Raw genomic sequence first — 22,798 nt, 5'->3', positions numbered from 1 at the left:
GAATATTATAAGTAGAGTCATGCCCTCATACGCTACGTCCGTATTTCTTTCTCCACCTTCCCCCATTTGAAGGTATTTTTATTGTTGCTGTTCTTTTTGCAGTACATTCAAAAGTATGACGTCATTTGAATGACTGCAGAAATAATCGCTCAGAAAACCAGACTCCTTTCCCCTTTCCAGGACTCATGCCTCTTCTTCATAGGCATAAATAATTGTTTTATGCTCGGAAGATTTGAGTTTCTGCATAAAAACTGAGGAAAATACTTTGAAATTGCTACTGTCTACACACATTTTTGACAACACACATTGAAAGCATGGATGGAAACGATCAGAAGGGGTTCACAAAAACTGAGAAATATGCCACCTTTTCCCCTGTCGTATCCTCTGTTGCCCTCTGATGGAAATTCTTTTTCAATCTGCACAAGTTGTAAAATATATAAAAAATGGGTTTATTGGGTTTATATATATATTATATAATAATATAATTATTATATTACTAATTATAATCAAACAACTATAATACAATAACATACTAGTAATAATTAATAATAATAATAATAATAATAATACAACTAGAGACACAAGAAAAGGAATACTTGTGGCACCTTAGAGACAAACAAATTTATTTGAGCTACAGCTCACTTCATCGGATGCATTCAGTGGAAAATACAGTGGGGAGATTTTATATACACAGAGAACATGAAACAATGAGTGTTACCATAAACACTGTAACAAGTGTGATCAGGTGTCATTACACAAAGTAAAACTATTTCCCCATGTTTATTCTGTTTTTAACCCCTTCATTAGACAGTCTGATGATTTTACCTCTGGATTTTATCCTAAACTTCTTCACAGTTCATTTGTAATTTGCATCATACATTTTATTGTGCACAAAGACACTGTTGTATTACTAGTGTCTTTAAATAAATGCCTCTGTCTAACTTTTGTGTTCCTCAGCTCCCCAGATAAGTCTCCTCCCAGGCCATCCTTACCATTCCCCCCATGCCCTTTCCTGTACAATATTCTGATTTCAAGAGGAACAGCCCTAAACAATCCACTAAGTGAAATACACAGACATTCAAACTCTGAATACCAGCCTTCATTTGCTTATTTACAATGTATGAATATTATCTGAAAGACATACCAGTGATTTTACTTTATTCATTAAACCAATCTTTAAAGCCAAATGCTAAATACGGCAATATGTATTTGGTTATACAAAATATACTTTTTTAAATGAAATACATTTCACATTTGTAGAATGACAGGTTTCAGAGGAACAGCCGTGTTAGAAGTTTGTATTACATCTTGAAAAGGGAACATTGATAAACACAGATAAAGGACAAAAGCATCACCAAAGTACCCATTAATTTGGCTAGAAAAAGTTAAGAATTTAATTAAGGCAGCCTAATGGGAAGTTGTGTCCTATCTCAAGCATATACTTTGAAAAATTAGAGCCATGCTTGATGGTTTCTTACGGTCGGAATTATTAATTTAGGTAAGCCGCACACGGTGAAATCTTGTGATTGAAGAGTACAGGATATGGGCGTGTTACAGCTCTTTTCAATGCGCACGTAGTGGCTCTTAAAAGAGCCTTGGAATGTTGGGAGTATTCAAGTAGTCAAAATGCAGTGGTGCAGCCTAAGCCCGCTCCCCGCGGATACGCCGGGCTAGCTGGATGTCCTTGGGCATGATGGTGACTCTCTTGGCGTGAATAGCACACAGGTTGGTGTCCTCAAAGAGCCCCACCAAGTAGGCTTCGCTGGCCTCCTGCAGGGCCATAACGGCCGAGCTCTGGAAGCGCAAATCAGTTTTAAAGTCCTGGGCGATTTCACGCACCAGGCGCTGGAAGGGCAGTTTGCGGATGAGCAGCTCAGTGGATTTCTGGTAGCGGCGGATCTCTCGCAGGGCCACGGTGCCGGGTCGGTAACGATGAGGCTTCTTCACTCCCCCAGTTGCAGGCGCGCTCTTCCGAGCAGCTTTAGTCGCTAACTGTTTACGGGGAGCTTTGCCACCGGTGGATTTACGGGCAGTCTGCTTGGTCCTAGCCATTTCAAATAATGTGCGCTCTCCTCTACAAATGAAAGACTGCTGTACTCCGGAGACATTTATAGAAAAAAATCTTCTCTCTGATTGGCTAAAGAGAAGAAGCCAAGCTCTATTGGTTAATTTGAAAATGTGTAAATCCCGCGCTTCGCTATGAAAAGAAATGCGATCCTTCCTCACCGCGAGTATACTCTTACTAAAAAAGAAAAGGAATACTTGTAGCACCTTAGAGACTAACAAATTTATTTTAGCATAAGCTTTCGTGATCTACAGCTCACTTCATCGGATGCATTCAGTGAAGTTTATGCTCAAATAAATTTGTTAATCTCTAAGGTGCCACAAGTACTTCTTTTCTTTTTGTGAATACAGACTAAAACGGCTGCTACTCTGAAACCTATATTCTTACTGTTTCCCAGATCCAGTCTTGCCACCACTATACCCTTCCCTGAAATTTATGATTCTTGGAACACACCAGTATCCCATTTTCCTGCAGTTTCCTTTCTTGCTGAAACCTCATAGCCATACAGAATTCTTCCCTTCCCTGCATCCTGGGTTTCTTTATCTCTTTTCATGTATATATTTATTTTTAAATTGAACAGTTTGTTAATCTGTATACCATTCCCGCTTCCTCCTTCTCTTAAAATTGAACAATTGTCACAAGCACCAAACTCAGGAGACAGGGGAGTTAAACCACAAAATGTTTAATGGGTAGAGAATCTCTTTGTGTTTGTTCTAGTTTGTGTTCTAATTAGCAGACTTTCAGAAGATGAAAGCGCTACCCCACAATTCTTCCCTCTTATATTGAAGGGCACCCCCTTTTTTATAAAGAATTTCTTTACTGTCCTTCCACACTGCCTTAAATCTCAAACAGATTACAGACCGGGGGGGCAGTCTTAAATAGTAATCCCTTGCAATACTTAAGTAGTAAAAGGATAACTTTTTATCTGCATGCAGATGGCCTTCAGGAGCAGAAAAAATAGTACACAGCTTGGTAGACATAAATCTCTTTCCTTCTCCTGACTTTCTTCCTTCTTAAAACAAACACAAAATCACACCTTTGCTCACTTTTCAATTAGATCAGACATCATTACATAAAAACTGTTCAAGCCACCTGCCTATCTCTAATATACCTCACCCCAAACTACACACAATCATTGCTCTCTTTTAAATGTTATTTTTCTTCAGGTTTATGGGAATAGAGGTCTTTAAAAGAATGAGGAAGTTTTGTTTTGTTTTGGAAAGTCACAGAGAACATTCTGAATGTGTACTTAAGTCATCCTCCAACTGCTATAGATTGTTTATATCAGTGGTTCTCAAACTTTTGTACTGGTGATGCCTTTCACATAGCAGGTTTCAGAGGAACAGCCGTGTTAGTCTGTATTCGCAAAAAGAAAAGGAGTAGTGAGCTGTGGCTCACGAAAGCTCATGCTCAAATAAATTGGTTAGTCTCTAAGGTGCCACAAGTACTCCTTTTCTTTTCACATAGCAAACCTCTGAGTGTCCTTATGTCCCCCCTTATAAATTAAAAACACTTTTTTATATGTTTAACACCATTATAAATGCTAGAGGTAAAGCAGGGTTTGTGGTGGAGGCTGGCAACTCGCGACCCCCCTGAGAGTCCCAACCCCCAGTTTGTGAACCCCTGGTTTATATCATTCTAATATTCTCTTTTAAGCAGAAATACAGAGGATTTTCACTGGCTAATCTTTGTAGAAGAATTTTCATATACACCCATGGGTTTCATCCCATTCCCAGTAGCCAGACAGAGATCACAAAAAATCTGACCCCTTTTCCTCACTCAGTTCCCACCCTTGAAGACCTAAGCCAATGTGCAAAGAATGGCCAAAAACATCCAATCCCATTATACAAGTACATTGTGGCTATTCTCCTATAGGGCAGGGTTTACAGAGACAGAATGGTTGGCTCCCATATTCATACTCTTCACTTGTTTGGAAGCTGTATCTTTCAGATCTATTTCTTAAAACATTACAACCAAAAAGTCTTTTTAATATTTCAATAATGCTGCTTTCTAGTTGGAGCAGGAATCTAGTTGATGAGTGTGATGTCACTCAGCTTGTCAAACAATGTTTTGCAAGACCCTACAGCCATCCCTAGTCATAGGATCATTTACTGCAGAAAGTATTTAGAACAGTCTTCTTCTCCATAAACCTTTAATATTTTAAATCCATGAATGTTCCATATGAGTTTCAACTCTTCAAGGATCCACCCTTTTCCCACATATGTGATATGGAGCTGGAAAAAAAAAAAGACAACAAAAACCCTGCTTTGACACAACCTATTTCTAATAGGCCGAAGGAGGATAATTTCTTGCTTAAAATAAAGGAAGGAATATTAAATGTAGTTTTACTGAAAGTTATGTATTTAGTAGTTTAGCCTTCCTCCCTACCCCACAGGAGTTAAAGAAGAAGCTACTAAAATGTCAGCTCTTATTATCAAAGTGTGGAAGCTCTGGTTTGTTTTTAATGAGGTGGAGGGATGGACAGCCCCATTTCTGTAGAGAGTGTGGCCCTGGCCTTTCTCAGCATAGACCACATGACAACCATCCTTCTGTTTAGCATGCTCAGCATAGATGATACTATTGTGGACTATAACCCCAGAGAAAACCTTCAGCACACTCCAAGTCCATTTGTAAATCAGCTCCCAATGACAAGCTAAGAATGATAGTTTATTTTATACTGAAACAGTTAGAAAGATGCAATTTACAAATTATTCCCATAAGTATTTCTAGTGCATAAACATATCTCTATAAGCCTCTAATTAGTTATTGGTGTTGTGGAATTAGGAATATTTTAAACAGATTTAATGAAAGTGAAAGATTTAGTTCACGGAGCTAGATCTCAATCCATATTCAAAGCCTGAAATAAGTTTGTGTTACTTTCTTCACTTTTAAATAATTTTACAGAGGAAATTTATTCAAATCAAGGGCTTTCTACCCTGTTATATAGAAAACACCTTAAAAATAAGATTTAATTGTAACTGTGGTTTTATGAACAACTACTACCTTATATTTCATAAGGAAAAACTAGTTTTTCCCAACTTTATTCAACTTGAAATTCTTCTGAATAAAAATACCCTGTTTCCTCTTCACTCAGATAAGAAATTGGGTTATTGTGAGGCAGATATTGGGCAAAAAAAAAATACACTCTTTTTTCGTTACTGTGAAAAAACACAAATCAAGCGGGAAGAAGACTCCGATCCTGCCTTGCTGGGCGGGTTCCTAAGCGCGCCAATCACAGGGCTTCTCTTGTATATAAATACCAGGCAACTGAACTAGTCCAGCCCAAGTGTTTTTTTTTGTTTGTTTGTTTTTTTTGTGGTGTATAACAAATAATAGTCACTATGTCCGAAACGGCGCCTCTTGCAGCTCCTGCTGTCTCTGCTCCTGAGGCAAAAGCTTCCGCTACAAAACCGAAGAAGGCGGCAGGAGGCTCTAAAGTCCGCAAACCCTCGGGTCCCAGCGTGACCGAGCTGATCACCAAGGCGGTGTCCGCTTCCAAGGAGCGCAAAGGGCTCTCTTTGGCCGCTCTTAAGAAGGCTTTGGCCGCCGGGGGGTACGATGTGGAGAAGAGTAACAGCCGCATCAAAGTAGGACTCAAGAGCCTGGTAAGCAAAGGTACGTTGGTGCAGACCAAAGGCACGGGCGCCTCTGGCTCTTTTAAACTCGGCAAGAAACCGGGTGAGACCAAGGAAACGCCACTCAAGAAAAAGCCAGCGGCAAAGCCTAAGAAACCAACTGCCAGGAAACCCGCCAGCGCCCTCAAGAAACCCAAAAAGGCTGCGGCTGTGAAAAAGAGCCCGAAAAAAGTCAAGAAGCCAGCAGCTGCCGCGGCCAAAAAAACAGCCAAGAGCCCGAAAAGGGTTAAAGCAGCTAAGCCCAAGAAGGCAGATAAGAGCCCGGCTAAGGCCAAAGCGGTGAAACCCAAGGTGGCCAAGCCCAAGCCCACCAAACCTAAAGTAGCAAAGGCTAAGAAGGCAGCACCCAAGAAGAAGTAAAGACTCCCCCCCCCCCTCCTTTTTTTTTTTTTTAGATAAACCCAACGGCTCTTTTAAGAGCCACCCATCCCTTTCAAAAAAGAGCTGGTTCACTTACCGGTAACCTCGTGCTGCTTTCTACGACAGAAGATTCCTTCTTCCCTTACCCCTTACTTTTACCCCTCATTGTGTGTTTGTATAATGTTAACACATGAACTGTGCTCTGGGTCAAAGAGAAGCGACTCCAGTCAAAAATATGTATGTGAGATATACTGTAGTAGCCCCATTCTCCGTAACCCCCAGTAAAAGGATTACAGTTCTTTTGGCTTTAATTTCTTCCCCTTCGCATTATGGTTATTTTACTTTTCTTTTCAGAGCGATATATTAAAAAACTGCCTAGAGGGTGCAGCTTTCAAGCAGTTGGAGGAATCAGGCATCACCATACATTGTCAAAGGGAAGAGTCAGAATATATGTGCCCTGTCCTCGCATAACCACCTTTGTTCATAGGGGCGACTTAGAGGACTCAGTGTGGAAGGAATTTTGATTATATATAGACAAAATCTTTTTCTGTTTTGCTGGTGGGAGGAAATGGAGCAGTTGGTAAATTTGAAAAGCCCGCCCTCTGCAAGGATTGGTCAGACAACCCGAAACGTTATTCCTCTTCAGAGGAAATCCCTCTACTTTCATAGACGCTCTAAAAGTTGAAGAGGAGAGTCTTGATAAAGGTTTTAGTTCAAATTTCTTCCCCAGCCTTCCCGCCAAAGTCAAATTCACAGGCCATTTAGAAAACCTTTTTTTTCCTGAGACCTGAGAAAAAATAACCTAAAAAGGGTACCGTATTTCCCATTTTATTTTATTGCAATTGTTGCATTGTCTCTGGAAACGACATCTAGTAATATGTTATATTAGAAATTTCTACTTTCCGCCTTTTCGCACGTTCTACAAAATTGACGAACACGTATTTCAAACGAGCAGAGATTCAGTAACTTGTTTGTAGGAAAACAGTCTCGTGCAGAATCTATATTCCGGCCACTGTAACTCCAATATTTATTTACAGGAAGGAAAAATAATAATTATGATTATCTGTAACAATCAAGCCCTTTTTTGATTTTGTGGGTGGCTCTGAAAAGAGCCTTTGGTTTGGTTTTGGACTGCAGATTTTTGCTTCTTCCCGATCAGCTTCACTTGCTCTTGGCCTTGTGACTCTCGGTTTTCTTAGGCAGTAGCACGGCCTGGATGTTGGGCAGGACACCCCCTTGAGCTATCGTCACTTTCCCAAGCAGTTTGTTGAGCTCCTCGTCGTTACGGATGGCAAGCTGCAGGTGTCGGGGAATGATTCTGGTTTTCTTATTGTCCCGAGCAGCGTTGCCGGCTAACTCGAGAATCTCAGCGGTCAGATACTCTAGCACTGCGGCCATATAGACCGGGGCTCCAGCCCCCACCCGCTCAGCATAATTACCTTTGCGGAGTAAGCGGTGCACTCGACCTACCGGGAACTGCAGCCCAGCCCGCGAGGAGCGAGACTTTGCCTTAGCCCTCGCTTTGCCTCCTTGTTTTCCTCGGCCTGACATTGCAAATCACGATCCAAAATCTCCTATGTTTTAATCAACGAGAGTCAGAAAAAATGCTTTTTTGCGCTGTCTTATATATTTTCTATTTGGAGTTTTCAAACATTGTGATAGGCTGAAAGGTACTAATTTTCTGAGCAGCCAATGGCGATGGAGATGTAACTCTGACCAATGAGAAGGTTAATGGGACATTTGGAACGCGGCTTTTGTCTCAGAACCAATAACAAATCAGAAAAGTGAGACTTGAATGTGCTTTCATTCTCTATAAATAAAGCTACGGTCACCTTCTTTCACCATTGAAGATTTTTTTTCGTTTAAAGAGAGTGTGTGAGAGAACACAGAACAAAAATGCCGGAGCCAACAAAATCTGCTCCCGCACCCAAGAAGGGCTCTAAAAAAGCTGTGACCAAGACTCAGAAGAAGGGCGATAAGAAGCGTAGAAAGACTAGGAAGGAGAGTTATTCCATCTACGTGTACAAAGTGTTGAAGCAAGTTCACCCGGACACCGGTATTTCCTCTAAGGCGATGGGGATCATGAACTCTTTTGTAAACGACATCTTCGAGCGCATTGCGGGGGAAGCGTCTCGCCTGGCTCATTACAACAAGCGTTCAACCATCACTTCCAGGGAGATCCAGACCGCTGTGCGCCTGCTTCTGCCGGGGGAACTGGCCAAACACGCCGTGTCTGAGGGCACCAAGGCCGTCACCAAGTACACCAGCTCCAAGTAAATGGTTTGTTGTAAGACTTACCTTCACTTTTAACCCAAAGGCTCTTTTAAGAGCCATCCACTTTCTCATCCAAAGAGCTCTGATATCACTAATTACTGTTGCTTGTGTTTTTCAAATTCCAACAAAGCTTATTTTAAAAAAAATATTAATGTGCTTTAGTCTCAGGCGACTTGTGAAAGTATTTTTTCATTGCATATGCTCCCTATATCGTAGGGGACTGATTTCGCTCTAGTAAATGTGGCATTAAGTCAATTTAAACTACCACTGGGGTTTCAAATTTTAATGAAAAATGTCAGTGTCCCTCGCCCCGTCTCAACTAATAGTTCGGTGAGGTGTCCAGTCCTGTCCTCCCTAAGAAATATAAAATATGGCTAAACGGTTTGTCCGGTAAATAAAAATTGAAATTTGATCAGATTAAACTGTTCAGTTCTCTATTTAACTGAAGAATAATCCTAGAGGTTTGACTAAAAAGTTTTGGCTCCATTAATATCATCCTTATCTGCTTATTGAAAATTTATCAATCCTATCTGCCTGAAGGGTAGTTCGTTGCCTCATTGTTTCTCTCATTAAGTTCCTATAGCTAAAACTCAAATGCCTTCTCTTCTCCCCTCCCGCCACCTCCCCCCTTACCTGAATAATCTTGCTATTTGGGAATGTTAATAGAAAAACATAACTTTGAACATTTGTTAATTTTTATATTTATTTATGGGGGTGTTACAGCTCCTTTCAGCGTGAATGTAGTGGCTTTTAAAAGAGCCTTTGGGTCGTTTGGAAGTTGCAGAAGATGGCTGAGCTGAGCAGCCTGTAAACCTCTCACCACGGATACGCCGGCGTAACTGGATGCCCGTGAGCAGGATGGTGACTCTCTTGGTGTGAACAGCACACAGGTTAAAGTTGGGTTTCAGAGTAGCAATCGTGTTGCTGTGTCCGCAAAAAAGAAAAGGAGGACTTGTGGTATCTTAGACTAACAAATTTATTTGAGCATGATGCATCCGATGAAGTGAGCTGTAACTCACGAAAGCGTATGCTCAAATGAATTTGTTAGTCTCTAAGGTGCCACAAGGCCTCCTTTTCTTTTTGAGGTTAAAGTTAGTATCTTCAAAGAGCCCCATCAAGTAGGCTTCGCCTCCTATCGGGCCATAACGGCCGAGCTCTGGAAGCACAGATCGAAAGCGGTCGCCACAAGCTGGCCGCTTCCCTGAAATTCAGGCTCCTGGAACCACCCCAGTGCCGCGTTCGTCTGCTGCCCTCGCCCCGCCCCCCGCTACTCAGTCTACAAAACCGCCTTCCCTTTTCTGCCACCTCGGTGCATATTTATTTCTTTTATTATATCAGAGGCTCCGTGTCTCGCTATTTTGCTTTCAAAACGACCAATTCATTAAACAATGTCTTTCCCCCTCTCTTTCTCTTACATCTGAACACCCATTACGCACATCAATCCCCAGAGCTAAGGGGCGGGGATAATAGTTAACCCACAGAATGGGATGAAACGTCTCTCGATCCTCGTATTTTGTGTTTTAATTTGCGGTTATTTCGAGGGTGGCACAACTACCCTTCAGTAATTATTCAAGCCTCCTGTTTATCATTCACATACCCCACCTCAAAAATTGGCGGCTTGTTTACAGTCACTTTTAGCGAGATTGAGAATAAAGGTTTCCAAGTGATCAATCTGTTTAAAAGTAAAATAGAAAATGCTTTGACTACCCCACCCCTTTGTTATACGATGGTGTTTCAAAATTCAATAGAAAACCCAGCAGAAGAACTTTTATACTCCATGAGCATTCAAAACCCCACCTGTAGAAGTCTATGTAGTTCTAAGTATTTTCAGGGGAAATGCAGAGGAAGGTTATTAACCAATCCTTTAACAGCGCGGGATTTTCAAACTAACCAATGGGTAAATCTCGTTCTCAATAGACAAATAGAAAAGCTACTTTGGTCAGTAAATCACCCAGTTGCTCCCTTCCCTGTTCCCTCATTTGCTATCCTCGTCTTCACCCCTTGGAGACCGGAGCTGATGTGCGTTCCAGGAACAGCCATAAAGCAAGCTTTCTAGCACAGACTGGAAAGAGCTCTGCTCTCCTTCCCCGGGAGATTCTGCCCCTTATGAGACTGCTGCCGGAGGAAATGGCTAAACAGACTGCTCCAAAGGCCACCTCCAATTAAGAAGAGTCTTTAGAACCCCCCAATCCTCGTTAAAGGGTGTTAATACTTTTCTTTAAATATATTACTTGAATATGTAGCAAATGAAATAAAGTCAATAACTAAACAGTAATCAAGCTTTTGCTCTCCTGAGCCTTCTTATAATTAATGACTTGTTCTCCAAGTATCCCCACCCCAATATGTGCCATGGAGCTAGAGAATATAAACACAGCCGTTTTCATACAGGTTTCAGAGTAGCAGCCGTGTTAGTCTGTATTCGCAAAAAAAAAAAAAAAGGAGTACTTGTGACACCTTAGAGACTAACAAATTTATCTGAGCATAAGCTTTCATGAGCTACAGCTCACTTCATCGGATGCATTCAGTGGAAAAAAAAACACTGAATGCATCAGAGAAAAATTAAATATGAAGCAGTTATGCCAACCGAACCAAAGACAGGCCAATAAAGGTTGCTGGGAAAGCCCCTGAACAAGATAAATAGAATAAAAGAATACTTGTTTAAGCTTCAGGGAGTAAGAAAAAAGGGGAGGCCTGCATTCTTGTATCAGATATTCTGGGAACTGTCTTGTTGAGATACGGAGGAGCTGTTTTCCACTCCTTGTTTTTGTGTTATGTTTGTTCTTAACTCCTCGTCTCCTGGTTGACACCCATACCGATAAAGTGAGTGAAGCATTACGATTTGCTAAAAGTTATCTACAATAAGGGGGTAGAAGTGCATGCATAATAGAGAAAGAGGATTTTAACTAACATAGGGGAGGGGTGGGCTGCTTTATGAATAAATCTGTGACGTGACGGAACTGCCTATAAAAACCTATTAGTTTTACTTAGAGGCTGCTGGTTCTCTTTGGAGACAGGCTCTTCTCTATTGTTCTGTGCACTCTTCAATAAAGAGCTTTGAGTTCGGACCTTGCTGGTGCTGCCTGTCTGTCTCCGTCAGACAACAAACCGTGCCGTCTGGGGTTCGAGTCCTCGACAAGTTCTTATAATGAAAGCATAGGTGGCTCTTGGAAGACCTTTTGAGTTAAAATTTGGGTCATTCCTAGGGGAAAGAAAACAACCTTTATTTGCCGATTCAGTAGAAAGCATCTCAGAGCATAGACCACATCTATGGCAGTCACAGTCTTCCACTCAGCATGTTCAGTGTAAGTAACAGCATAACGCATCACATTCTCCAAGAAAACCTTTAGCACCTGTAAGGATGTTTCAGGATCAACAACCAGGCCCACAAGTTACCTTATGAACCTAGCAAATCAGACAGCCACTACTTGCTGTAGCAGATGACGACAGTTAATTCCAAGTTCAGAACCAACAAACAGGTTTATTTCAGCAGATGTACAGAATGTCACAACCCAGTGATCAATTGGGGGTGAGTAGCCGAAATGCATTTGCTACATCTACACACATACAAAATGCTGTACAGAAACAAAGGCAAAGACTTAAGTCTCAGCACACTCTTTATATATCCAAAACAACGCCTTTTTATCTATCACTCCCCCTGATTTGTTGTATTATAATAATATTTATGATAATCTATAAAATTCCACAGTACACAACAGATTATATATCATGTTTATCTACTGACTAGCAATAACAAAGCTATTAATCTCATTTAACACATTAAGTTTCCTCTTTTTTTTTCCCCCTGGTCATGTTTGGCAGGTGTTTTCTTTGTCCTGTACCCAAGTTAGGGACATTTGAAAAACTGAATAAAAGGATATTTAGTAAGTCAAGAAGGTTTTGTTTGTGCTCCTTCCCAAAAGGTTTATCCAAAGGTCTTACTAACCAAACTAAACTAGGACAACATTTATATGACATATGCATTTGCTTATATATTAGCCAATATATGAGTCATTAAATATACTTAGGCCCTTACCAACTTATGTAAGGTAGTTCCCCTTCCCTTCCTTACAGTACCCAAAAGTCTCCTCATAGAGCAGTCCAGAAATATGCTTCATGCCCCCAGGGCATGCCAGGCAATGAATAGCCTGCTTCATAATATCTTAGAAAATACTGCAAAGCTCCTTCTGTTCCAGTGGCATTTAGCACCACTTTCCTCAAGTCCCTTACCACCTTTGCCATGAAAACATCTTCAGATTACTTAGTAGCTACATACTACAATGTGTACAAAGAGATGACAATGTGAGTGGAGGAAGTCTGTGTGTAGTCCCTGGGAGATGGCCTGAATGAAGATTGGAAAAGGGAAAGTTAGTCTTTTTCATCCTCCCTTTGCCTCCACTACTTGCTGCTGTCTGTATGATGCTGATGCTTGATGTAGAGGGAAAGAAGTGGGTTATTGCATCTTCTCATTTTGTCCACTCTCCCATCCACTCTATTAAGAGTCCCCAAGACTTGATTTTTAAAAATCATTTCTATAATAATTCTTCATTTTTGTATGCTGAGTCATGTTATTAAGTCCTGCTTAATTATAAAGACAATGAAATGCCACATTTTTGGACAATACCAGTCGCTTCTGAGAGTTGCTGAAAATAAAAGCCCCTTTCAAAGTGAATTTTATTTTGTTTTCCATATTCCATTGTGGTATTTTCATTTCTGGAAGGTATTCCAATAAAAATGATTTCCATCTGTGGCTTTTTGTTTGTTTGTTTTAAAATGTTTGTCTTATTTTGTAGGATTTGCAGTATCCAGCAAAATCTAACCAATCAGATTTCCTGATCTATCATCTTTTTCCTGCCTTGTCCCTAACTTTCCTGTCATTTTCCAAAGTGGGCACATGAAAGACACATTTATTTAATTCAAAGATAGAACTGGGGTCATCTTAGAGTGCTGGTCGCTACCTAGCTTGTCTATATTTGTTTACTAAAGTATTACATTTATTCATTTGGTAATATAAAGTAATATTCCTTTTGCAGTACATGCAATAGTGTGAGTGTTGATTTGAATAAGGGCAGAAATTATCACTCAGAAAACTAGACTCCTTTCCTATTCCAAAATAAGGAACTCATTCCTCTAATTTATAGCCATAAGTAACTGTTTTATGTTGAGAAATGGTGAACTTCGGAATTTTTTATATAAACATTGGGAACAATACCTAGAAATTGATGCTATATACATCACATCACACACACACAAAATCAATACAATGCAATTTTACTTTAAGTCTGCAGATCTTTAGAAATCATGGGTAAAACTGATCAGAAGAGATTTTCAGAAATTGTGAAGAAATCCATCACCCTTTCCCATTTCTTATCCTCTTCTGCCTTCTGATGGATATTGTTTTTCAAGATGAAGAATTTTTAAATGCTATAACATTTCAATATTTACTACTATTGACACACAAACAACAAAACTAATAAAATAATTATAAATATTGTTCGTTTCTGTCAGTTTCACTTCAGGCTTACTTGTAGCTTGAAGAGCAGATTATTTTTTCCAGAACAGGGAAAGTTGTAGAATTTGCCAGTAGACATTCAGCTTTCTCCATTGAGTACAGACAAAGAGGATCTCAAGTAACAGGCACACCTGTAAACATATCTAAAATATTACCTCTGTATTAACACAGTAAATGGGAACTGAATGTTAAACACTGTCAAAGTTCAATCAGATACCCCGGTGTATTAATATAGCCGTTTCTGTCTGTAGCTAGAGCAGACACAGTGCTAGTACTAATTTCCAATCAAAGCTGGATAATCCATCCATTGGTGCAGCCTCAGCTTCTCAACCTCCTCCTACAAGCTCCTGAAATTCAGTTTTGTGTGCTCGACCTTTCACGTTTTACCAATATCAACTGCATCTCTGACCTCATCTCCAATTTCCACTGCAAACTTAAGATCACCTCCTTTGATAGCATTTGCATCTCCCTCAAGTTCATGTTTTTTCTCTGCTTCTCTACTTTTCCATTCTGATACGTTTCTGTAGATGCAGGCAGCTATTTTGGCTGGGCCTTATTGAGGCATGTGCTAGCTGATCATATTTAGCTCTGCCTGCAAGGACTTTTTTATTTACTTCTTTTTATGTCACCAGGAAGAGATGAGAATGTGTTGTAAAAAGTAACAGTGTGATTTTTAAAGTGTGAAATAATAATAATACTGTTACTATACTAGCATGAATAGTATTACGCAGAGTTCATTCCCAGTGTTGTGACTGGATAATTTAATTTAAAATTCAAAAAAGTATTTGGCCAAGCTTGTGAGGACTTATATTCAGCTCAATTGCCTTTCACTAATATTTTTTCCCATCCATCATGGGACCTTTCCAATGATAACTTCAGAATGTCATCATATCCAATTAATTCCAGAATTTCAAGGAATGTTGAAGTCACCAGTGGACGGAATCCAATTAACGTTGGGGGGAATGAAATACTGAAAGACGGGAAATGGGGGACACATGTAGATGCTGTCATCTATTAATGGCATTTATTAACACCTTGCAGAATAACAATACTCCTGCTCATCCTCCCAATAGATTTTAACATATTGATACCCTGAATGACAGAAGAGAAATAATTGTTCACCTTACTAGGAGCTGTGGGGCAGATACTCAGTCAGAGGGAGAGAGGAGGCTTCATTCTTTCCTTCCTCCTTAAAGACTGTTCCAAATGGGGAATAGAGAGTACTAGGGTGTAGGATCCACAAAAGGATCTAGCTATTGCAAGGCTGAGTGTCACATCACCTGACTTATAGGCACCTAGACAATCACAGGAACGACACTATGATCCAGAAAGACAACTTAGGTTCCTAGGTTCCCTATAAACTGAATGGGGAGAGAGAGGCCCCTAAAAATGAAATGCATAAAAGCCAGCACACTTGGAGGTAAACCACCTAAGATACCAACAAAATGGAGGAGTTAAGCCCTTCCCATCTCTTAAAGTTAGGCATCTAAATCCAGGCTGTAAGAAGGTATCTAGCTCTGCTAGTGATCCACAAAGGGGAACCAGCTTGGAGTCATATCGCTTAGGCACCTAAAGTGTTTCTTGAGGCCAAGAGTTAGACGCCAACCTTGCTCCATGTGAAACGGCCAGAGGATCAGACACTGCCCAGGCTATGGATTTTAGCCCAGTGGTTAGCACCCTCACCCAGGATGTGGGAGACCTAGATTCAACTCTCCCTCTCTGTCAGAAAGGATTTGAAGAAGGGTCTCCCACCTCTCAAGAGGGTTCACTAACCACTTAGCTATAGGATACACTAATGTGGAACTCCTTCAGTCTCTCCTACGGAAGTTGCTCCCCTGTGGATAAACAAAAGAGAGATTAGAGCTGGGGGCTCTAACCACTGGAGTACAGAGTCATTCAGTCTTTTGCTCTCTGTCTTGCTTACCCAGAGACTATTTAAGTATTTCTCCACAGTGTATGATCATTGATCCAGGGAGAGCAAGATCATGACTCTGTAGTCCAGTGGTTAGGGCACCCTCCTTAGAGGTAGAAACCCTGGGTCTAGTCCCCTACCTTAATCACTTTTTCATTATTTCTGCACAGTAGAACACCCTTCACAGGAGAGACTGAGAGAGCCCCACTTATTCTGAAGTTTTTTCTTTATTATATAAATCACAATATGTGGTCAGGAGAATGAGGTGATAAATTAATGAACCATGTGATAACTTAATTTACTGTGTTCCTTTGTCTCACCAGCTGTCCACAAACAGCCTATTCTTAACCACTTCACCTACTCTGTGCAAACCAGAGCTGCAAGATGTTACCAAATCTTGACCCTTGTCCTAAGGACTTCCTTTAAAACATCACCTACACTTAATCCCACCCTATAGTGCAGTCACATATGCTACCACACTGCTACAAATCCTCATGGAGAGATTCAGGCCTTACCTACACTGGCAAGTTTCTGCACAGTAAAGCAGCTTTCTGCATTGTAACTTCCGAGATGTACACACTGCCAAGCCATGTAGTTCGCAGAGACTGCGCAGTCGCAGCTCTGTGAAAAAAACACGGCAACGAGAGGCGTATAGATTTCTGTTCCGGGGCTACAGCACAGCGGTACCAGTGTAGACACCCTTGTCGATTACAGCTCTGCGATTGGCCTCTGAGAGATGTCCCACAATGCCTGTTCTCACCTCTCTGGTCATCGGTTTGAACTCTACTGCCCTGCCCTGAGGTGACCCACCGTGAGCCCCACCCCATACATTCCTTGGGAATTTTGAAAGTCCCCCTCTTGTTTGCTCAGTGATGCATGCAGTGGTCCCAGCACATCACTGCATGTACCAGGTGATCCCCTGCTTGGAGCAGTGCCAAGGTACTGGACCTCATCAGCATTTGGGGAAAGTAGGTTGTCCAGTACCAGCTGCGCTCCAGCCATAGGAATTATGATACCTATGGCAGTTTTCACGATGAATGACAGAAGGGGGCTATGACTGGGACACACTGCAGTGCAGGGTCAAAGTGAAGGAGCCGCGGAACGCCTACCACAAGGCACGGGAGGCAAACTGCCGCTCCAGTGCTGTGCCCACGAGCTGCTGGTTCTACAAAGAGCTGGATGCGATACTCGGTGGTGACCCACCTCCACTGCGAAGGCCACTGTGGATACTTAGGTGGCTCGCGTGCCAGTCAAGAATGGACCGAGCCAGAAGGAGGAAATCTTGGACGAGGATGTGGAGGGGGAGGGGAACCCAGAGGCAGAGGATGACTCGGAGGTCAGAGATGCATGCAGCTAGGAGCTCTTCTCTACAAAGGATGAGACTAGCCAGTCACAGCAGTCAGATCTTGGCAAAGTGCAAACAGGAGAGGAGACCCCTAGCAAAATTCACACCCCTGAGTGACGCAGTTAAACAGACCTAACCCCTGGTGTAGCCCAACAACCTAGCTACTGCCTCTGGAGAGGTGGAGTACCTATGCCAATGGAAGTAGACCCTCCTGTCAGCATAAGTAGCTTCTTGACCGAAGTGTTATAGTGGCCCAACTGCACCAATGCAGCTGGGCTGCTGCAGTGTGTTATAAGTGTAGGCAAACCCACAGAGAATGCAGCTGCTACTTGTGCCTGCTTACTGCAGTGGTGCCAGCCAAAGTCATTGCAAGGTGGCATGGGGAAATGTCCTACTGCAGAGGAAGAAATAGAAGACAGCCATCCCTAGAAATTGTCAGGAAAGGACTGCAGAGCATCTCCATGAAAGTTTAATTGACATCTCTCAGATGGATAAAGAGACATCCCTGTGTACATAGACAAAATGTGCCACATACCTACCCACCTCCTGCCTAGCTCAATAAGGGGAATGAAAAGCAGATGCCAACTCTACTTCTGTTTCTTATCCTGCTACCTCTTCTCATACAAGCAAAACAATGAAAAGTTCATACGTTTGTCTTATTAATTTGGGGTTGAGCCAGGTGCCATCTTTTAAATTAAGCATAGTAAGGGAAAATGCATAGACCTCTAACCTGAGGTCTCTTCCCCTTCATCGGGTACATCTGTGCTAGACTGTTGGGACTGGGTAGATTATGGCAGAGTTGTGAACAGGTCCTGGGCTGTGGCATGGCTGGAGCCCCCTGCCACATCTCTCCCCTCTTCTTTGCTGTTCACAGTAAGTATGACATACAGCTCATTGTAAAAGCAGCAGGACAACAGCTCAACACCAGATCGATTGTTGCGCTCCCTGGCCTTGTGGTATACATGGCAGAATTCCTTTGCTTTCATACAGCACTGCTGCTGAACCTTGTCATGTCCTTTAGCCTGTATCCTCATGTTCAGAGATATCCATTTTTCTAGGGCCGACCCATAGCTGTGCTTGCATAGCCTCTTCTCCCCACAGGCCCAGAAAATCAAATGCTTCCCATCTATACCAGGCAGAAGCACATCTAGTAAGTGGAGCAGGCATCGCTGGTTGGGCAGTTGCACTCAACAAGGGAGAGCTGTTAGATGTCGTGGTCAAGGTGTGCAATCAGGAAAAGGCATTTCAAAAATACGTGGCAGGTGGGTTTGTGTGGTTGGGGATGGGGATCTCCCATTTCTGACCCCTGGGCAGTGGAGTTAAAAATAGTGACCAGAGCCATCTCAAGGAACTGGGCATTGTGAGACAGCTGCTGGAGGATTGTTAGGGTCAACACACGTCATGCAATGTCTACACTTGGGAACTGGTCAACTTCAATATGTCAGCCAGGCTCCAGGTTCTTAGGGGAAGTGGTTTACTGTGTTGCCATAGTGGAGTGTTATGTTGCCCAGAGATAAATTTGAGTGTAGACACATGCACAAATAGGTTGACTCAAGGTGATTTGTGATGAACTAAATTTGTAGTGTAGATCAGGCCTGAATTGCAAGCATAAGATTAAAATTCTGCGTTCTCTTAAATTCTGCTATTCTTTTGTCTTTTTGCTGATTTGCATCTTGAAATAAAGGGATCTGAAAAGCTAGAAAACATATTTCCCCCAGCCATCACCACTAGACCACCCCTCCCAAAACATGCATAAAAGAAAGTGATTTAATTAAAAAAAAAAAAGTACTATGTTTAATTGAAAACCCTTCCTCCCTTCTCCAATACAAGAGGGTAGTGGAGATGGACGCATGCAGGTTGATTGCTTTGTGTAAGTGGTGGGGGGAGAAGTGGAAAACTTGAAGGTGAGTGACCTAGTGGGGCCAAATTGAAGTATCTCTCTATGATAAAGATAGGGAAACAGTCTCTGCACCAAGCAGTCAATATTTGAGGGATTCCCCAACCCCGATGCGTTGGCTCACAGGGGTACTTAAGCAGCATTATCATGGGGCGCCTCAGAGCAACCATACTTTAATGCACAGGCATTTCTCATCATTGCTCCAGCCCTAATCCTCCAAAAAGTTTTTGTTGTTTGTTGATAACTATTTTTCAGTCCTGTCTTTTTAGAGTGTAGGTTCTGGGGCAGAGACAATCTCCTATTCTATATTGGAACAGTATCTAGAACAATGGGGATCTGATGCTGGTTGGGGCCTTCTACATCTTCAGCTTTTTAGAGGAAGCTTTTGCTCCAGGAGCAGAGACAGCAGAAGCAGCAGTAGTTCCGACATACTAGCAGAAGTTTTCTATTATTAATTCTTCGCCCATATTCAAAGCTGAGGAATCAGGCTTGTGTTGTTATTTCTTTTCTACCTCAATTTGCACTGTACAGATTAATTTGAATCCCTGCCTTGCTACACAGATTTGGAGAAAACCCTTTAAAGAAGATTCCATTGTAGTTGAAATTTTATTTCTAACCTTAGGGATTTCATTTCCATGGAAAAAACACACGTTTCTTCTGTCTCTGGTTCATCTTTAAGTGTCTCCAACAGGAAGCTGCACTGAATAAAAATACCCTGTTTCCCCTTCACTCAGCTGTATGATGAGATGATTCTGTGGCAGATATTGTACAAAAGTACAAGTTTTTAACTCAAAAAAAGATACTGAGCTAGGAGAAAAGTCCTTTCTAGCTCGCAGCGAACCAATCACAGAGCAGCTCTAGCTGTATGACAAACGGGCACCAGCTGTCCTTTCCCTCCCTTCTTCTCGCTCCACCTTAGTATGTAGGAAACTGCGCTAGAAAGCAACAGGAGGCAGTTTTTGAAACCCCTTCAAAAGGCTCAGGCAGTTAGAGGGTACGATGTGGTGAAAAGCAACAACCGCATCAAGCTGAGACTCAGGAGCCTGGTGACCCAGGATAGGTCCAGATCAAAGGCTCTAGCGCCTCTGGCTCTTTTAAACTTAACAAGCCGAGGAAGGAAACCAAAGAAAAGGCGCAGAAGAAAAAGCCAGTGGCAAAGCCTTAGAAACCAATTGCCAATAACTGTAGCCCTGGAAGTGAGTTTGGGGGCCAAGAATACAGAAGCTGCAGCTGTTAAGAAAGCAGCCAGGAGTCCCCTCCAAAAAGCCGCCAAGCTAAACGAGGCAGCTACGAGCCCGACTGCCAAGCCTACGCCAAGGAAACCTAAAGCAGGAAAGCTAAGCGGCGGGACCAAAGCAGTGAAATTACTGATAAGGCTTTTCCCACGCAAATAAACCCAACGACTATTTTAAGAGCCACCCATCCGACCGTTGCCAAAAGGAGCTGAAACACCAGGTTAATCTAACATCCTGGTGCTTTCCACAAAAGGCAAACATTTCCTTCTCTTTACTTAATCTGGGGAAGGAGGAATAAAATACTTATTGACATGTACCACTGTGAATGAATGTGAAACGCTCCCAGAAAGTGTTTTGTTCCTTTCTTACCTTAATTGTTCAACCTACGATAGAAATCTGTATTATGAACACTTTTTAAGTGTTTATAACTTTTTAGATTAGTCTAAACTTTTTAGATTGCCAAGCAATCTAAAACAGACTAGTCTTGGAGTCCAATAGCCTCTGTTTGGCGTTGTGCTCTCAATTTGAAAAAACCCGCGTTGTGAAAGGATTGGCTAGTGACAACTACCACTGTAAATTCCCTTCGAGAGACAATTACAGACACTCCTTTACCATTTTCGTTATTAGTCTAATACAGCTCCGTTAATATCCTAATCTTCGCCCAATGCTACAAGTATTAATTATTTCAAAAAGAAAATAAACTTATTTTATGTTAATCGGTTCTTTCCTAAAGTGAGAGAAAGCGAAAGATAACAGAGCTCTTTTTTGACTTTGTCGGTGGCTCTGAAAAGAGCCTTTGCGATGGTTTTTGGAGCAACGCTTTCCGTTTCTTCTTGGTCGTTTTTACTTACTCTTCGCCTTGTGACTCTCAGTTTTCTTAGGCAGTAGCACGGCCTGGATATTGGGCAGGACACCCCCTTGAGCGATTGTGACTTTCCCCAGCAACTTATTGAGCTCTTCATCGTTACGGATGGCGAGCTGCAGATGGCGAGGAATGATCCTAGTTTTCTTGTTGTCCCGAGCAGCGTTGCCAGCCAGCTCCAGAATCTCAGCGGTCAGATACTCCAGCACCGCAGCCATATAGACCGGGGCGCCAGCGCCCACCCGCTCCGCATAATTGCCTTTGCGAAGCAGGCGATGCACACGTCCTACGGGGAACTGGAGTCCAGCCCTCGAAGAGCGAGATTTCGCCTTAGCCCTCACTTTACCTCCCTGCTTTCCTCTACCGGACATGATCAGCACTTTCTAGAAATCAACTACGGTACTATACTTTCTCCAGTAATATATATATATATATATATATATATCAGGCTATTTAATTCCCAGCCCGCCCTTATAGCCTTTCTGTGTGCGGAGCTAAATGCTTTGTGATAGGCCAAAAGGAAGCTATTGTTTGAATAGCCAATAGTAACGCGAATCTAATTCTGACCAATCATAAAGTTCCACGTGACCTTCATGAAGAATTGTGTGTCTCACATGCAATAGGAAATTAGGAAAGAGAATAGTCATTTCCACAAGATGTCCATAAACAGGCACCCGCCAGAGTTTGTGTGCATGTTGTTGAGCTGACTGGAGACAGAAACGTACACAAAAAAGGCAGAAGGCATGGAAAAGTAAAATGTCCTGGTGCCCTGCGCAGCTGCGTACTGCTCCCGCCCCTGCTCAGGCTCTTCCCCAAGCCCCCGCCCCTGCTCTGCTCCGGCCCCGCCCCCACTCCCCTGAAGATTGCAGCCAGGACCGACCCTGCACTCACCCCGTGGTAAGTGGAGCGACCCACCCCCAGCCTGCTCCGCTCCCCTGGCTTGCAGCCGGCGAGTGCTCGGGGGCGGTTCCCCTCTGCTTTCAAGCCTGGGAGCCAGGGGAGCGGAGCAGCCTAGGGCCCCAGGCCTCTGCGGGCGGGAGCTAGCCCCAGGCCTGTGTGGGACCCCACCCCAGGCCTCCGCGGGAGAGGGAGCGCTGGCCGGCCCCAGGCCTCCGCAGAAGGGGAGCTGGCCACTTCCTGCGGGAAGTGGAGTGACCCGGCCCCAGCCTACTCCACTCCCCTGGCTCCCAGGCTTGCTGGGAGGGGGGAACCGCCCTCGCGGACCGCGTGGCTGGGAGCCAGGGGAGCGGAGCAGGCTGGGACCGAGTCGCTCCATTTCCTGGAGGAAGTGGCCAGCCCCCGCCCCGTGGAGGCCTAGGGACCCCCACAGGGCACCAAAATAGCTAGGGACGGCCCAATAGGTGCTATCAACGTGCCTGGGCCATTGAAATCTGCTCCTGCTCCTAAGAAAAGTTCTAAGAAAGCTTACCAGACCCACTAAATTGACTGCAGATCGCTCTCCCATCGAGTCCCATACTCTACTGGAAGGAAAAGCATAAGGTAAATCGATAGGAGAGTTTCTCCCGCCAACCTAACCTGATGTAGACACCACAATAAGTCAATCTAAGAAACGTCAACTCCAGCTATGTTATTTCACTTAGGTCCACTTAACCCCGTAGTGTAGGCCTGCTCCTATAACTAAGCCCTGGTCTACACTGGGGGGGGGGGGGGGGGATTGATCTAAGTTATGCAACTTCAGCTATG

At 42.8% G+C, this 22,798-nt stretch overlaps 6 protein-coding genes across 7 annotated transcripts in view; 2 read left to right on the top strand and 4 right to left on the bottom strand.

The window, feature by feature from the left end:
* Positions 1-606: 606 nt before the first annotated feature.
* LOC142070703 (histone H3) lies at positions 607-2,213 on the bottom strand. Its single transcript, XM_075124648.1, has one exon. It carries the CDS (start codon positions 2,050-2,052, stop codon positions 1,642-1,644), a length of 411 nt encoding a protein of 136 aa, XP_074980749.1. The 5' UTR covers positions 2,053-2,213; the 3' UTR covers positions 607-1,641.
* A 3,166-nt stretch (positions 2,214-5,379) lies between these two features.
* Positions 5,380-6,097, top strand: LOC125629988 (histone H1-like). The gene has a single exon (XM_048835372.2). The coding sequence runs from the start codon at positions 5,407-5,409 to the stop codon at positions 6,058-6,060; it is 654 nt and encodes a 217-aa protein (XP_048691329.2). The 5' UTR covers positions 5,380-5,406; the 3' UTR covers positions 6,061-6,097.
* Positions 6,098-6,872: 775 nt separating this feature from the next.
* LOC125630007 (histone H2A type 2-C) lies at positions 6,873-7,833 on the bottom strand. Its single transcript, XM_048835391.2, has one exon. The coding sequence runs from the start codon at positions 7,609-7,611 to the stop codon at positions 7,222-7,224; it is 390 nt and encodes a 129-aa protein (XP_048691348.1). The 5' UTR covers positions 7,612-7,833; the 3' UTR covers positions 6,873-7,221.
* Positions 7,834-7,950: 117 nt separating this feature from the next.
* Positions 7,951-8,725, top strand: LOC125630010 (histone H2B 8-like). The gene has a single exon (XM_048835397.2). The coding sequence runs from the start codon at positions 7,957-7,959 to the stop codon at positions 8,335-8,337; it is 381 nt and encodes a 126-aa protein (XP_048691354.1). The 5' UTR covers positions 7,951-7,956; the 3' UTR covers positions 8,338-8,725.
* Positions 8,726-11,792: 3,067 nt separating this feature from the next.
* The window catches only part of LOC125630009 (histone H2B 8), a 41,790-nt gene continuing 30,784 nt past the window's right edge, over positions 11,793-22,798 (bottom strand). For both annotated transcript variants that reach the window (XM_048835394.2, XM_075124253.1), the window contains exon 2: positions 11,793-13,974. Coding sequence is in view for 1 of the 2 variants with exons in the window: in XM_075124253.1 (XP_074980354.1) it covers positions 13,923-13,974 (52 nt within the window). In the remaining variant the exon portion in view is untranslated. The remainder of the gene's footprint in view (positions 13,975-22,798) is intronic.
* Positions 21,076-21,519, bottom strand: LOC125630002 (histone H2A.J). Its single transcript, XM_048835384.2, has one exon. The coding sequence runs from the start codon at positions 21,463-21,465 to the stop codon at positions 21,076-21,078; it is 390 nt and encodes a 129-aa protein (XP_048691341.2). The 5' UTR covers positions 21,466-21,519.

This window comes from Caretta caretta, chromosome 1, assembly GCF_965140235.1.
Source record: "Caretta caretta isolate rCarCar2 chromosome 1, rCarCar1.hap1, whole genome shotgun sequence".
Lineage (NCBI taxonomy): Eukaryota > Metazoa > Chordata > Testudines > Cheloniidae > Caretta > Caretta caretta.
This window is presented reverse-complemented; position numbering and strand designations above follow the sequence as displayed.

Excerpts from the sequence above, each read along its gene's own strand:
- LOC125630002 (XM_048835384.2), bottom strand. The coding sequence starts at position 21,465 with ATGTCCGGTAGAGGAAAGCAGGGAGGTAAAGTGAGGGCTAAGGCGAAA.
- LOC142070703 (XM_075124648.1), bottom strand. The coding sequence starts at position 2,052 with ATGGCTAGGACCAAGCAGACTGCCCGTAAATCCACCGGTGGCAAAGCT.
- LOC125629988 (XM_048835372.2), top strand. The coding sequence starts at position 5,407 with ATGTCCGAAACGGCGCCTCTTGCAGCTCCTGCTGTCTCTGCTCCTGAG.
- LOC125630007 (XM_048835391.2), bottom strand. The coding sequence starts at position 7,611 with ATGTCAGGCCGAGGAAAACAAGGAGGCAAAGCGAGGGCTAAGGCAAAG.
- LOC125630010 (XM_048835397.2), top strand. The coding sequence starts at position 7,957 with ATGCCGGAGCCAACAAAATCTGCTCCCGCACCCAAGAAGGGCTCTAAA.